The sequence below is a fragment of the Myodes glareolus genome, chromosome 23, assembly GCF_982192425.1.
Source record: "Myodes glareolus chromosome 23, mMyoGla1.1, whole genome shotgun sequence".
Taxonomy (NCBI): Eukaryota; Metazoa; Chordata; class Mammalia; order Rodentia; family Cricetidae; genus Myodes; species Myodes glareolus.
Window position 1 is genome coordinate 12,044,451 of NC_142048.1, and position 16,922 is coordinate 12,061,372.

The 16,922-nt window shown below is 36.6% G+C and overlaps 1 protein-coding gene across 3 annotated transcripts in view; it reads right to left on the minus strand.

Moving 5' to 3' along the window:
• Positions 1-15,979, minus strand: part of Spock3 (SPARC (osteonectin), cwcv and kazal like domains proteoglycan 3) — a 346,847-nt gene extending 330,868 nt beyond the window's left edge. For 2 of the 3 annotated variants that reach the window (XM_087900748.1, XM_087900746.1), the window contains exons 1-2: positions 15,606-15,738; positions 15,149-15,337 (exon numbers count right to left, since the gene is read on the minus strand). In XM_087900748.1, the coding sequence (XP_087756874.1) occupies positions 15,149-15,337 (189 nt within the window). In that variant the 5' untranslated portion in view covers positions 15,606-15,738. Of the gene's footprint in view, positions 1-15,148; positions 15,338-15,605; positions 15,739-15,833 lie in introns of those variants that run through there. The other variant, XM_087900747.1, reaches the window with a different exon arrangement.
• Positions 15,980-16,922: the final 943 nt, after the last annotated feature.

Genomic DNA, 16,922 nt, shown 5'->3' on the forward strand with positions numbered 1-16,922 from the left:
TTTTTTGTTTTTGTTTTTGTTTTATTTTGTTTTTCGAGAGAGGGTTTCTCTGTGTATCTGTCTTGGCTGTCCTGACTGTCCTGACCATCCTGACTGTCCTGGAATCTTATCTATAGACCTGGCTGGCCTAGAATTCATAGAGATTCGCCTGTCTCTTTCTCCTGAGTGCTGGTATTAAAAGCATACACCACCACTGCCGAGTGATTATTAGACTTTTTATGGAATATTATTTTGCTGTCTGTGTAATTTAATCATTCATTCATGGGTAAATCTTGAAGCTTTGTTCTGCTTGTGCATGGTGTGGATTTGTACTGATATTGAACTAGCACACTGAGCCAAACTGACATTTTTTTATTTAGCCATGTCAGTCAAATAGGAAATGAAAGGACAATTATTTTAGTAAAAAATATTTTGTTGCTTTTATTGGTTAATGAATAAAGTTGTTTTGGCCAGTGCCTTAGCAGAATAGAGCTAGGCACAAAAACTAAACTCAATGCTGGGAGAAAGAAGTGGAGTCAGTAAGAAGCCATGTAGCCCCTGCAGGAGACAAATACTCTGCTAGAGCTCAGTGAAACTTTGCTGGTAGGCCATGGCCTTGTGTGGTGATGCACAGATTAATGGAGATGGGCTAGTTTAGGATATAAGAGATAGCAAGAAAAATGTACTTAATTAAGCTACTGGCCAAACAGTATTGCAAATGATATAGTTTCTGTGTGATTATTTCAGGTTGGAGCAGCCAGGAATAAATGAACAGTATCTGACAACAATATTTCTTATACATACATAATTTATGCCCATTTTAACATCAATCCTAAATAGAATTTTTAATTAATTAGCTACCGGTAGTATTACTATGGCTGCATTCTTATTTAATAAATGAACTCTTTGGATATATATATATATATATCCAAATATATATATTCCAAGAGTTGTTTTGGCCATCCAATTGGGGAAAATTATTGAATACAGAAGTTACAACCAAAGAACTTTATTCATCAAATATAAATCACAAATATTGCTGCATAGTCCAACCCCAAAAACAAAAATTAAGAACCAAAGATTATGTTTTATCGTATAATCCATAAATCACACAATACCTTAATATCTCTGGGTGCTACTTTTCAAACAAAAAGCAAAATCTTAATTCTGGAGTTCACAGTGAGATTCTAGAGATACCTGGAGTCCATTCAAGAGTGTAAAGCAATCAGGAGTAGGGACCTTCTACTAGCTAAGCCATGGTCACTGCTAGTTAATTTTAAGTAAAGGAATTTTCCAAGAGTTTTTAATCTTAGTCCTGGGTAAAATTTTTAAGCTTTACTCTACTTATCTTGCCTAGGGTAGCAAACACACAGGAGACTAACATCAACCTGGTTTTGTCTCATTTGGGCTTGATACCAAGTGATCCCTTTTACTCTGCACACTCCACAGCTTGGAGCCAGCAACACACGAAATCAAGGGGCACTCTTTCTAAGAATAAACACGGAGCTCTTGGCAACAGAAATCAGGCGACATTCATTTAGTAGGAACAAAGCAGCTCTGAAATTAGATTTCAAATCTTATTGAATGACCACTGACAGTCCTAAAGTATATTAAAATCTGGTGTCTTGTGTACATGTAAAGAGAAGTCTTTTTTCCACATGTACTTCATTCATGAAAGACAATACAGATGGCTTCTATCTTTATTGTGAAATTGTTATCTACATTAAACATTTCCATCCCCAATAGAAGTACCATTATGCCTTTTTTTCAAAGTTTTACATTGAAATGTAGTTAAAGCTAAAGAAAAGCTTTCAATTCCAAAATAAATGGTTTGAATGAGCAATATAGTGAGAAGCAAAGTTTAACAAATTTAGTGAAAACAAAATGAATTTAAAAATTTCAAAGGCAAATATTGCCAAATAAGTTAAACTGTGTAAAAGTCAGCCTGGCATAGCATTCAGATTTCACAGAAAAAAAGCTAGCATTCTAGTTATCAGTGTGGAGAATGACTTCACAAACATAGATTCATTAAGCATAGAAATTCTCTAAGGCACATGGAATTTCAATTACAAGATATTATTGTTCATGTCAAAGGAAAGGTTCTCAGGTGTTCCCAGGTTAATGCTGTGGCTACAATGTTCCTAAAAGACTCTGTCCTGGGAATGTTCATTTTCAATGGCGCTTACAGCCTCAGGGATATTTGAGAACATCAGATGTTGCCAAGGGCACCTCAGACAGCATTTCAGGGAGACAAGAAGGTTGCATATAATTTCATATTATATTATAAGTCATGAAAAGCAAATAAATAATCCATCTTTTCAAACAGGTTCTCTAGCAACTGCCAGAGGATCTGTGAGTGCATCTTTCTAAGTGCCCTGTAGACAGACACTATGTCACTATTTTGAAAGTTGTAGAGGGTCTAGTAGAAAATTAATTATTACTTTTGATTAAGGAAATATTGAATTACTATTTTTAGGAGCTGAATTTATTATTTTTTCCATACATAAGAAAACAATGTATAGTGATGTTATATATTTAGAAATAGTATTATTAATATGGTGCATTTAAGTTCCTATCGATATGTGTGCATGTGTGTGTGTGAGAGAGATAGAGAGTATGCATGTACGTTCAATAAAATAAGATTTTTCTCTTTACTGAGGATCACACACTGTCAAAATTATTTGTAACATTTGCCATAAATTTTTGAATTGAACATGAGCTATACTGTAATTTTTAAAAGAAAATATCTGTTACCATATTTTTCATGTAAATTATTAGTAAAAATGAAGCATTGCATGAGTTTGGTGTTTCTTGATTCCATTTAGAAAGAGATAAGTGATTATTTCTATTTTAACTTGTTCTATATTTTCTTAGGTCCAATGGATATGTAAAAATATCTTGCTACAGAATTCCAAAATGGAGAGGCATGTTCCATGATTAACCTACTTGCTGTCTGAAAAAATCCAGATGGTAGTAATATTAAAAATAAATGTAGAGAAGAAAGCTATTTCTATTACATTTTTATTTATCGAGTCTGTATATATTGTGAATGTGGACCTACTCACCATGGCACACAAGTGGAAGTCAGAAGATAATTTCTTCCTTAGAGGTATCAATTGTCTCCTTCCCCCATGTGGGAACTGGGGATCAAACCACCTCATCATATCACAAACTATGAAAAGTCCATAATTGTAAGCATAATCTCTTTTAGTTGTCATGTGTATGTGATACCTGCATGTATGCTGCATACTGGCATAGAGACAGTTGTGTGCATGTGGAGGACAGAGGTCAACTTCAGATATCTTATTGATTCCTAACATATTTGAAACTGTGTCTCTCAATGGACCCAGAGCTTCCCTGTTTAGCTAGCTTGGTGAGCCAGCAAGCCCCAGAAATCTTCCTGAGCCTGCTTTCTGGGAACTGCCACAACATGTTTGCTGTGCTGGCATGTTCTTGCACACGCTGAGGTTCTAAGGCAGATGCTCACACTCAGCACTTTAACAAACAATCCATCTCATCTCTGTATTTCATTTTATCAACAGCTAACCTCATCCCCCACAAAAGTGCTATTAAATGCGGAAAACAGAAAACCGAACAATCCATGATAAACAGAGGTGGCTGAATTTATCCATACAACCCCACCCAACATGAAATACACTCAAATTATAGCATATGTATGATGATTAGATATGATAATAATTTTCAGATTGTTAGTATTTAAATGAAGTCGTTAATTCCCTTATCTTTTCTTTTGTTCACACTTTTAAAATGTTCTGGAAGTGAAAGAAAAAATATTTTTAGTAAGACCAACAACAGAAAAAGGTTGGCTACACTTAGAACAACCCTAATGGTTTCCAGGAAATATGAAGACAACATTTGCTACAAGAATACATGCCGATTGCATTCTGTTTTAGTTTTACAGATATCTTTGCCATCTCAAATATTTGAACAGCACTATCATTGCAGAAAATTACTAATAATGTGTCACTGGTATGCCGTTCCAAATACAATGACTCTACAAGAATAAACACTAAGGTTTGAAGAATATTATGTACAGTTACAGGCTTTTATAAGATGATTGAATGATAAAAAATGAGATGTCTTTTCCCAATGCAAGATAAGTGGATAAACTCTAAGTGTTATCACTGTCCCTTTGTCTAAAAGACATTAAAATCTGTAGAAAATTTCCAATTATTACCAGCATCTCAATCAAACCAACAAGAAAACTTTCAGAGGAAACATTCAGAAGTAAAACAACAACAAAACCCTTAGTTACCTGTCATATTTCATTTAAAATTATAAACTATTAATAAATAAATAATACATATGAGCTTTAAAGATAAGGCTAAAATATCACCAGTCCTGAAGAGGTTGATTAAAAGTCTTGAAACTCAGTTTCACTTAATGTATTTTTGCTTTAATTTTTTTTCAAGATTCTACTGAACAAACTTCAAATTGCCTAACTGAAACTGGGGTCTAGTACTTAAATAGACTCTTTTCTAGGGATGATAGACAAATGGCCAACAAGTAAAGGAAAGGATCTCAAATTCACTAAACTTTGAAAAATTAGAAATTAAAGCTACAAGGAGGGATCACTCCAAATGTATTAGCAAATCTATTTTAGTATGGATGTAAAGCAACTGATATCAGTAGCATTATTGGTGGAAATGAAAAACAATGCATCTACTATGATAAACAGTATGGTACTTCCTTACAAAAATTCAAATGATGCTCAGTGTACCAACACACTTGCCTCTAAACCAGAGTTCTGTCCCTGGAACAGATTCTCAGAAGCTGTTCTTAACCCCAGTACCCCACATACACATGTACCATAGCTTGCTTGTGCATATAGTCACATCAGTAAATGCAATTAAAAAAATAATAGAAAATTCAAGCATCACACAATACAGAATTCCTCTTGTGGGTACATGCATAAATAACTAAAAGTAGAATCTTAATTTGTTTGCTTATCCATAATTATGGCAACAGTAGCTCTTATTCCTTAGGCACTATTAGGTTCACATAAACTTATGAATGGACAAAATCAGTATGTGTGAAAAGCAGGCTATTAACTCTCAGAGAAGAAATAAATCAGAGATGAGTAGAGAGATCAGTCAGTAAACTCTCTGCCATGCAATCATGAATGTTTGAGTTTAGTCCCCAACACCTTTGTTCAAGCTGTATGTGATGGCATGAACTATAATCCCAGCACTGGAGACCAGAGGATCTCTAAGCCTTACTGACCAACTACTCTTGTCATGTTGTTTGAAACTCTGAGTCAAAAACTAGCTGGAAGGAATATGAAAAGAACACCCAATGCTAGCTTTTGTCCACAGCATTCACATACATGTAAGTGCTCATGCATTCCCACAAACAAGTGTACACATGATTGTGAAATTGTACACACACAAGTGTGAACTTGTATATACACATTCATCCACAAGATAAAGCATGAAGCATTCCACATCATATTTAAGCCTTAAGGAGATCATGTTAAGTGGAATTAACCAGTAGCAAAAGAACACTACTGGCATTATTCCATTTACATGAAATATGTAGTAAATTTAATAAAACAGAAAACAGGATGGTGTCTGCAAGGGGTCGGGAGCTGGTAAGATGGAAAGTTCTTCACTGGGTGTAGAATTTGTGGTTTCAAGGAGATAGAATGCTTCAAATTATGTGTACCAAAATGAAAATATATAACACCTAACATTATAAATGTTTTACTTTCAACCACACTAATATTGAAATACATTGTGTATACAAAACATATTATACGTCTCCAAACTCCAAACCGTTAAAATGCTTTGTTCTGGGAAAGGAAGCATTATTACTCCGCTGCTTAAAGACAAGAACTTTGGGTTTCAAATGCCAGTATAAGCCTAAGACTTTAAGTGATGTGATATTTTTGCAGATTTAGGATGATGTGAACTATATTAGATGGAGTCATTAGAACTTTGATCTCTGTGGGAATTCACAGCACACACTGCATGCATGATGCTGTCTTTTACCCTGGCCAGTGGCACTCAATCAGTAGTGCATGAGATCCCAAAGAAAAACAGTGAATTCTCTCCAGTGAACAAAATCACTTAGCTCCGACTTACAGTAAAATAGGTGTGCACACACATTTTGATATACCACATTCGTGATTTTTCATAGTTTTATCAGAACTTTACTCCTTCTAAACCTTGGAATCATCAATATTGGAGATAAACTTCACTGAAGCTAACTGATTATGATTCTCTGCACCTCATTTTTTGATCTATTCAATGAGAATATAATTGGACATGCGCACAAATGCTATTTGTTTATTGGGAAACTGTTGACAGTAAAGATACATGATATCAAGATAGGTAAATGAGAAATTATGTTTTTACTTCAACCTAAAGCAATATTTCTAGGGTTTTCAAAGTATCTTCTAATGTGCTTTTATCTTTCATCTTGTCCTTTGAAGTAGAAAAATAAAGGACACACAATGAACAACTCATTTATGATAAGAACACTATCAATTTCTAGCCAACAGAGAATCTGGCCTTATTTTCTTATATTTTTAGTAATTACCTCTTCTGATAATTTGAATAAGCACACTTCTGTTATCATCAATTCACTTGACCAAGGGAAATAAAACTCTGAGTTCTCTATTTACATGTAAAATGCAGATAATCTATGCATTTATTTGAAATAATTTGATTATACTGATAGTCACTACTTTTAGTAGAATATTTTTCTGGAACTGGTCTCACTTTTTACCCCAGACCCGTTGAAATCACAGTTACCTCCTCACCCTGAATACAAATATAAGCCTGCATTTGTTTTATGGATTCTGAGTCTGCAGCTTCACTAGTATATATCAAAGAAAGAAAGAAAGAAAGAAAGAAAGAAAGAAAGAAAGAAAGAAAGAAAGAAAGAAAGAAAGAAAGAAATCAATAAAGTTTCTATTGCACTGTATTTACAGAGAGTGCGAAAGACTACTTGTCAATAATCATTGATGATCCACAGAGATATTTCAGACATGTTACCCAATGAGATGTATATGTAAAAAAAAAAGCTTCTCAGAAAACAAGCTAAGTAATCTCAAAAAGTAAGCTTTGCCATCAGCCTCCTTATAACTTCCTATAACATACTCTTCATTGATTCTGACCATCAGCATTTTCTCTTAGAAGTAACAATTAATCATCCAGATTCCTAGACAGTCTTGGATAAGGCATCTCAGCTGTGCCCTAAGCAGGGTTTCTTTCCCTGTTCTTTATGGCTAAAATAATAGAGATATGGTATAGCACTATGACGGAAGTACTGAAAGCAACACTAACAGCTTACAAGTAATGACAAAACTCATAGTATCAGCCGGTGCAGGAGTGAAGATTGAGAATGTTCTTAAGAGGGATCTACAATGGTATTTATTAGAGAATGGCCAAATGCAATAGTCACCAATACCTTCCAACCACCACCAGATATTGCAACCATTTTTTTTATGTTAGTTACTTTTTTTTCAGTGGGGATTAAACTTCACAGTTACTTTGGTAGCTAGCTAAGTGTTGCCATATAAATACAGTCAGGTTAATGCTACACAAGCAGAAGTCATGCCTGAGCGCGCTCAGGTCAACACATGAATGAGGTTCTTTTCTGGGAACTCTCATGAATACGTGCTAGACAAAATATTCCATTTATGGAGGTTACTCTTTCTGAAAGCAACTCTGAAACCTCTGGACTGAGTGGACAATCCTTGAATAGTCAGAAACGGAACTGGCTGATAAAAGACAGTGGTTACAAGAGACAATACTTAAAGGCTTTCCACCTGGCAATGTACAATAAATTCAGTACACACTGAGTGTAATAGTCTACTTTTCAATGTAATCTGTAAGAACTTATTGTTGTAATGCAAGGGAAATTGTAGACTGGGTTAGAGACTCTGACCTTGAACAATGAGAACTTATAGTCCAACAACCTACACAAATCTGCAAAATAGGAACTGTTGAGAGAAGAAAGATGAAAAGGTTTTCACAAATGAGAAAAGACATTTAAGGACTCCAAGAGCTTGAGGACTTGAATAGTATTTACAAAAGATTCAAAGCTCTTCTTTTAAAAGTAAGTACATAAATAAAATAAAATCGTGAACAGATCATAAAGCCATAAAAGGGAAAATTGAATAAGAACATAAAATGTCACGTTGTATTATTTGACTCCTGAGATCTAAAAGTATTCAACCCATAATCTTACAGTAAGCTTTCTAGTGGAATACAATGCTCCTTTTGAATATGTAACTCATATGTTTGAGTATCTGGTACGAAAGAAATTTGATTCCTGTAAGTAGAGTATACTGTGACCACATGGGTAATAACAAATGAGATCATCTCATAACCAGAAGTAAGAAAAAAACTTAAAACGCTGAAACCATCTGGTTTTAGACTTTCTATTGACAATGTCATACAATGTATATATAATGTATATGGTATATATGTCTAGATCTATACTCCATATGATTATCTTGATTTTAATATTGTTTTCAGTACCTATTCAAAGATATATACACATATAAAGTTTTTTATTTTATATATGTATTCATATATAACAATATATATTACAATATATACTTCTGTATATGATGTATATTCATACATATATGAAATAGACAAGGATAATTAATATCCATATAGTTAATTTTGAAAGAATCCCCTAGAAGCTATAAAAGCGGAGCATAAATTTTTGCTTCACAATGAGTTCCATTAGGATGAGTTCATAAGAGAGATTGACTAAATCGTTACCAGCAAAGCAGACTTTCTCAGTGGAGTTGCTTACATGATGCAAGAACTACTAAACCAGCAAGCCAAGAGACATTCTCTGGCCTGCTTCCTTTATCCTGGGATACTTGACTTGAGAAACATTGACCATAAATCCATCCTGGTAGGTCCACAGTGATATGGGGAGAGAGTGAAGACATAGGAATGTGGAGGGTTAACATGACCAAATTATGACGCACAGGACTGGAGTCATAATGATGAAACATGTGAGTCCTTACTGCCCTGTTGATTCATTGGCCCCAGAATAGCCATGGTGCTCTATTGTTTCTTTTAAGAAGTATATTGATTTTCTGCAGATCAAATCTCTTTGTGATTTAAACAATATGAATGCCAGTCCCATAATAATATGGCTTCATTCTACAGCCCTCCACATACTCTGACTTGAAAATGTGTACCTAATAGTAAAAAGACTCTTAGGAGCTAAACAGTGATGTATATTCAAAGTAAAATAAAGCAAAAAAGCACTGAAGAAAATGTAAACAGTTAACAGATTTCTCAAGAAAAAAGTTATGTTTTTTACTGTAAAAATTATAAGAAATGGGGTACAAGAACTATAACTCAGTACCATAGCATATGCTTAACCGATGTGGAGACCTGGGTCATGCACACACCATTCACGCATATATGTATGTTCACAGACTCAGACACGTAATTATCATTGCAGTTACAATGTTGAATATCAACACTTGCATATGCATTGGACATATATTTTGGTGGTTTGAATGAAAATGGTTCTCATATCTGCACGGGACCGACCTGCGGCCTCTGCATGTATGTGACAATTGTGTATCTGGTCTCTTAAGAAAGCTTCCAACATTGAGAGCAGGACTTCTCCCTGACACTTAGTTGGTTTTTAGTAACCTGTTTTCTAAGGTTTCTGGATTATCTGCTTCAGCATAAGGGGAGAATCTCAATCCTACTTCAACTTGATGTGCCAGGCTTTGTGCCAGTTCAGAGGAGCCCTGTCCCTTCCTAATGGAGATGGAGAGGAGCAGATAGGAAAGGGAATAGATGGGCAACGGGAGAGGACTGGAAGAGAGTAGAAAGGGGAAACTTGTTGGTATATAAAATAAATGAAAAAATATTATCTAAATAAAAAATTTAAAAATTGGCTCGTATGGAATCATATACTTAAATTCTTGTTCTCCCATTGATGGAACTATTTTCAAAGACTAGGAGATGAGGCCATATTAGAGGAGGTATGTAGGTCTTGAGGTTTCAAAAGCCTAAGCAACTCCCAGGAAGCTCTCTCCGTGCTTCCTGCCTGTAGATCAAGATGTAAGTTCTTAGATACTTCACCAATGCCATGCCCTCTTCCATCATGATGGCCGTGGACTCTAGCCCTCTGGAATCATGAGTTAAACATTTCTTTAAGTCGCCTTCATCATGATGTCTTTCACAACAACAGAAAAGAAGCTAATACATTTGTTATTGAAAATGTACTCCTGGACATTCTCAATGTACTCCTGAACATTAACTATGCTATTTTATTCACATTATGAAAAATTTCTAATTGCTCTTTAATTATATTTGGGTTATATACTGTTGAAAGGTAAGGTGGTAGAATTCAGCTACTAACCAAAAAAGTAGTACCAAGGAAGAGTCCTCCTACAGTTATGTTCGATACCAAAGATCACAATAGACATGCGTCACCAACCTTAAAGTCACAGACAATTGAAAGAGCCTTTTTTGTAATTTCCTCATGAAAAAAGAATAAAATAACTTTAAGTGATTGCAGTGGTTTGAAGGGAAATGTCCCCCCCTTAGGGAGTGACACTATTAAGAGATGTGGCTTTGTTGAAGTACAAGTGGCCTTGTTAGTGGAAATGTGTCACTGTGGAGTGAACTTTGAGGTTTCCTGTGCTCTATTTATTCCCAATGTGGACTCAGATAGCTTCTACTGCCTGGGGATCAAGATGTAGAACTCTCAGCTCGTTTTCAAGCACCATGTCTACCTGCATTCCACACTGCCATGGGGGTAATTGAACCTTTCAACTCTAAGCCAGCCCCAATTAAATGTTTTCTTATTAAGAATTGTTGTGGTCATGGTGTTTCTTCACAGCAACAAAAACCCTAACAGAGACAGTGATTGAGGACTAAGAGTACACATACAAACCAATTGTTGTATTGATTTTCTAACAGAAGACAATATTACAGCAACCAGAACACTGAGTCTTAGGAGCCCCTGACCCTCCATATCCCAGGGAAGATACAACATTATGAACCGCCATCTCTCCAATGATTCCTACAGGCAAGAAGCTCACTCAGATTTTAAAAAAAGTGAGTAGAAAGAAAAATAATAATAGGGAAGGTTACCCTAGTCAGTTGTTTATTTTTCCAATGTAAAATTATCACCAGCAAATCTCAGAGAACCTTGAGTCCCTTGGACTAAATCCTAAGTGTTCCAAAGTAAAAAATGCTTTACTCTGTGTATGTTACATTTTCAGAGTTTTGTACAAGTCCTTTAGTTGTAGGATAAATTTTGAATTTAAGTAGATTTTTGTTATTAGAGTTGAACGTTAAAGATTACTTAAGAGAATTATAGACCAAATTTTGATTGTGGATTTTACGACATTAATGGTAATCATTTCTTAAAGCAGTCAAAAATTAGGTCTCGTTAAGTTTTGAAATATAAATCTAATCTAGACATTTTTTGTTTTGCAGTATAAAGGTATAACCTTGACTTTCTTATATGGTGGACTGAAACTATCATGACCATACAAACTCCTTTTCCTATGCTTTTACTGGACTCCACCCAGTGAACAGCACTTGAAATTCTCTCATATTATGTTTTATTGTCATCACTCTTGACTAGTACTTTAGTGAAATCAATAATATTCAGGGTTGATGATGGTATTACACCATATGATACTTAGTTCTTCATTGGTTTGCAAATTCTTCATGTTTTTATTACATAAAAAGGGAGTATTTTAATTGAACTCATGAATCATAAAATTTATAATATGTAACATGTGAGCCATTTGAGTTAATGACTCAGTTTCCTGTTAGTTATCTCAATATATATGTAAGGATGAAATGGGATATCACTTTGTGCTTCTGCTATTGGACAAATAATGATACTCCTCAAATTCTCCCACCTATGAAACTTGTGTGATTAATATCACAACCAAGCAGAGCTTGATAAAACCCAAAAAGTATGCAACCAGTATGTTTATGGAACACACCCTATGTTGAGATGAGAGTTTGAGATTTTATTATTTGGGACTTCATTTTTAAATTTTAATTAACTTCAATTGTCACCTCTCTCCCATCTTAATGTGTGTGTACTAGAGATTTAACTCAGGTCTTACTTAGACATACACTAGTCCCTAACCAGTATCTCATTTTAAATTCATGTAAGTATACTTTGAATATACCATGTTGGTTCTAGATAGTAAACTTTAAAGTTCTTGACTTATAAAGTTATAGGTGAATTTAAACTGTAATTTTCTTCTTAAAACATAGGAATTAAAAACTCTGCTAGAATTTTATTTTACTTACCAAGTGATTCTTAAAGGATTAAAAGTTTCCAGTGTAATAAATTGCATTTATATAGAAAGAAAGGCCAGAAATATAACAGAATTAAAGGCATGCAAATTAATAGTGTAGAATAGTCAAAAATATTTGAAGTTCCTACTTTACTAATACTCATCTTCAGCTTTCCTTTGATTTCATTATTTCCCTTGATTTTTACTGAGGAAATTGTTAGTAGAGATGTTCTGTTCCTCATCTTTAAGGCTTCACCACAAAAAATGTTTACATATATACATTAAATTAAATGTGTAAAGAAGAAATGTTAGTTTATACATATTCAATTATAATTGCATATATAATAAGGTTTTGAAATATAAGTCAAAGGAAGGCACAGTTGATCTTTCAAGGGGTAGCTTATGAATTGATATTAACTTTACAAAAGGAATGTAAGAATTAATTCCACTATCAATTATCCTGGAGAATTAATTATGGTGAAGAATTATGTTTTCTAAATTATGCCAATTATCTTTTTATAAAACATGCATGGGAAGAATTTGCTGAAGTAATACTGGCTTTATGAGAAGAGGCTCAGATGTCCTTGTCTGTTTCCTTTTCTCTACTCTGAGCACAGACCCAATCATTTCAGATAGAAAACTCAAACAGACCATTAAAGACAGACATTGCAACACAATAAATTCGCATTTCAAACAAGTCCTTATAACCATGTGCTTCCCCCCCAAAAGTGAGTCTAATTGTCAACCTGTTTGTGCTAGTAAGAATGGAAAGGAATGTTTTACCCCAACGGAAAGAAGCTTGGAAGATCCCGGGTGCTGTGCACAAGCTTGTCCAAGATGTGCTCTGAGGGCTGAACTAAAGCCGCCTCAGCTCTCATTTTATCATTATCAGGGAGCAACAGGTATTTAAAGGTAAAATTTAATCAACAGTTCTTTTTATCTCCCTGCCTGCATTTAGTTGTCCTCGTAAAATGAAATTGTCTGCCTATCATGGCTCATGACTACATTAAAACAAAACTTAAGTTTTAAATACATACGCACATACATACATGTATTCATACTGGTTACATTTTATGGATTGCATTTGTGAAATGTATACTTAGGATGTATCAGAAAACCCTCTACTTGACCTAACATTTTTGAGAAACCTTTCCAGGGAGAGCACACAGAAACTCCTGAGAGTGATGCAGCAGACACACCCTGTTTCCACTGAGTCCTGGCATATTTACTTTTATAGTAAGCAACTCAGCTTGCCACAACTCAAATGCTCTATACTGTCCAAAAGTCAACTGCTTTCTCTTAATAGTAAAGTTATTTAACTAAAACCAGAGAACTCTGGGGCACTCAGGATATAAAGTGTGTGAGAAGTGCCTAAATTTCATTTTAAAATATAGTAGTTATTCAATAAATGTATGTCAATATTGGCAGAGCTGTTTAAACACTGCCACAATTTTCAATATTTCTTTTCTCAAGAGAGGGCATGATAAATGGCAGTTCTCTCCTGATACAAAATAACTGCTCGCGTCCTTCTGATTCTGCTTAATGTCAGTGTTAGCTTAAAGCAGCTAGCCAAGAATTCTGCATTTACAAGAGTAAAGAACATTCATTTAGCAAAAAGAATGATGCTCACATTTCATTCATAAAGCAAAACTGAAACCTGCAACAAGAATGAGCACAGTCATTTTCCATTCCGTATATCCGTGCTGTGTATCATCTAGATTTACATTTAAACTATAATCACATTTCTTTAGAATCTTTTTGTGAGACTTCCCTTGCCAATTGCTTTTTGGGGAAGTGGTAGAAGAAGAGAATGATAAATCCAAGATGAGAATTAGCCCAGGCCGCTATTTGTTTTCCTTATCATAGGATCTGAGCTAATAGAAGTTAACTCATAGATTAGGAAAGGAAGCATTGACGATTGACTCAGAGAGGCACTCTCCCAAAAGTCATTAAATGGCTAGACAAGGAATATGAATCAGTCTGCCAATCCTTAAACCCCTGGGTTTTACAGGGTGGGCTAGGGATGGGACTCGGTGGTCAGAACGACCTTTTCAGGGCATCAACAAAGTTCAAGGCTCTGGGCACAGCATCAAGTATTCTCATAGGACTCCATTCAGACCAGGTGGGGGTGACTAGTGTGTTCTCTTGCCCATTGGCTCCATATGAACAAATGTGAGAGTCTCTTAATCTAGTTGCTTTGAAAGAGCTCTTTAGAAAACTCCCAAAGGATTCTAACGTTTTAACTCTTTCATTGCAGCTCACATTTCTCCCTGTAAAACCGAGTGCAAGACAAAAGTGTTCCAGGGTACGTGAATGCAGAAAAATCTGGTGGACAATTTTACGTAACCAGCAGCAGTTCAACTTCTGCGGACTGTTGCTGCCAAACAACTTCCCACCCTCAGAGGGCAGGCATTTATAAATGTTACGTCTTTGTACCGCCTCCCTCAAATTCCTTAATGGACCATTAGTAAGTAGATCGATCCTAGTTACTTTATAGCCAGGCAACGAGGAGGCACCTCTGTTCTGTTTACTAGTGCCAGAAACACCATTCAAAAGTTGAGAAGGTCGAAGTAGCTACTTTGCAAACCTTTGTTTGGGGGGCGGGGGGAGGGCGAAAGATTGAGATGTCCTGGCGTGGAAAAAAAAAAGAAGAGAGAACCTAGCGTGACCTAACTCAGATATATTTGTAGCAAGCAAAGTCCTACTTAAGCTTTCTGGTTGGGAATGTAAACTGCTAAGTTCTCCAGTGACACTCTTAAGCTTTTTCACCCCACCTCCGCCTTTCCTTAGAAAACCGAGCCCCTTCCCCACCTCTGGCAGCAAGGACAAATGCCAGCCCTGAAGCTAAATGCGCGTGACTGCGAATGGGTGCGCATCACTTACGTCTCGGAATTTGTTCCACTGTCCGACTTCCTTGTCATACTGAGAGATTGTGGTGAGCCATTGTTTTTCATCCAGAAAATTACCGCCGTCCGACCGCCCCCCGGCCGCAGCCACCACCGCGGCAGCTGCAATAGTCTGGCTGCACCAAGCCGCTGCACACACACACAATAAGGCTGACACCTTGAGCATCTGGGAAGGAGACACAACCAGGAGTAGGGAGCGGTGTCAGATACCGGGTGCGAAGATGGGGGCGCCCCTGGAAGGCATGCATCAGCGAGGACGGGTTGGAGAGGGGAAACGAGCAGGGACAGGGGTGTCCCCATCCAGGAGGCTTCACCCCCAAACCAGGGCACTCACACACACGCAGACCCAAGGGAGAAGAAGAAGGGGTCTAAGGGAGGAAGCCCCAAGCAGCGAGAGTCCCAGCGGCCAGATAAAACGCTTGCCGGCCCATCACCTTGTTGGGAGCGGGCACGGAGCTTGTAGCTCCTGATGGAAACGCAGCCTGGCTCTGGCAACTCGCTTCTCGCTGGAGCTGCTGCACGCGCCGCCCGTCTCAGCCGTCCACTCAGCTCCCTGAGCCCAGCGTTCGCCCCAGCCCACCCTCCCCGCGCCGATCCCTCACCAGCTCCCCTCGCTTCACCCCTCCCTCCCCCACCTCCGTCTTCCCCTCCTCCTATCCCACCTTCCTCTCCCTGAATCCCAGCTGCAGCAAGTTCCGGATGCGAAGCCTGGCTGGAGCCAGAGGATGCTGTATGCTCCCTGCCTAGGAATCCTTTGCTTCCTAACCTCTTGCCTCCAGAAGAGGTACTCATGTTCCAAACACAGCCAGCCCATTCTTTCTGCTCTTGGATTGAATACAGGGCATGGGATCGCTCTCTTGGCTGTTTCTTTTCTGCAATTTCAGAGGTGGTCAGGCACATATAAAGAAAGATCAGAAGAAAACTTTACGCATCACAGACACAATCCGTGGGACTTTGCATGAAACTGAACTCAGCTCTGCCTTAGCTAAAGTAAGATCATAAAGCCTTGTGTGAGCTTTTAAATTTCTAAAAATGTTTTGTACTCTGAACTTATGGATTATTTCAGAGCCAAACTGGTACGGAAAGGCTTGAATTTTCTTTCCTCTTTGAATATTTGTCAGACAACGTGTTTGATTTCATCAACATACCATGCTCAATACACGTACCCATTTCTCCTTCCTAAAATCTCTCCAATAACTGTTGTATGTTACCATACTTGAAGCACAAACTGAAAACACACAAATAAATAAATCATCTATCATCCTTCTACAAAAGGAGTGAGCAACTCTTAAGCCCTAACCAGGATTTTGCACATCAGGTTTCCACTGGTGGAAATACTTGTGGTTCCCAGAAAGGAGAACAGTAGTAAGGACCACGTCTTGGGCTGAGTACTATGAAAAAAAATTCCCTTCCCTATACTTACAGAAAGCAGGAGAATTGAGAACCATAGTAAATCACAAGATTTCTAGAACCAAAAAGACTCCTAAATAGTTAGGTATCTCTATTTGAATTATTATATGCATCAGGCAAACTACACCTTCTCACATAATGGCATTTGAGAAAGTCAAGCATTTTATAAATTCAGGAGATATTCATTAGAATAGTAGCCACAGTTACTTTACATATTATGAACACTTTATTCTCGCTTGTCTCATAACTTTTAAATCAGATTTTAAAAGAAAGGAAACTGATAGACTTTAATTCCTAACTTCAAATACAGAATTCAAACAAGTAGAAATTATAAGTAAAAA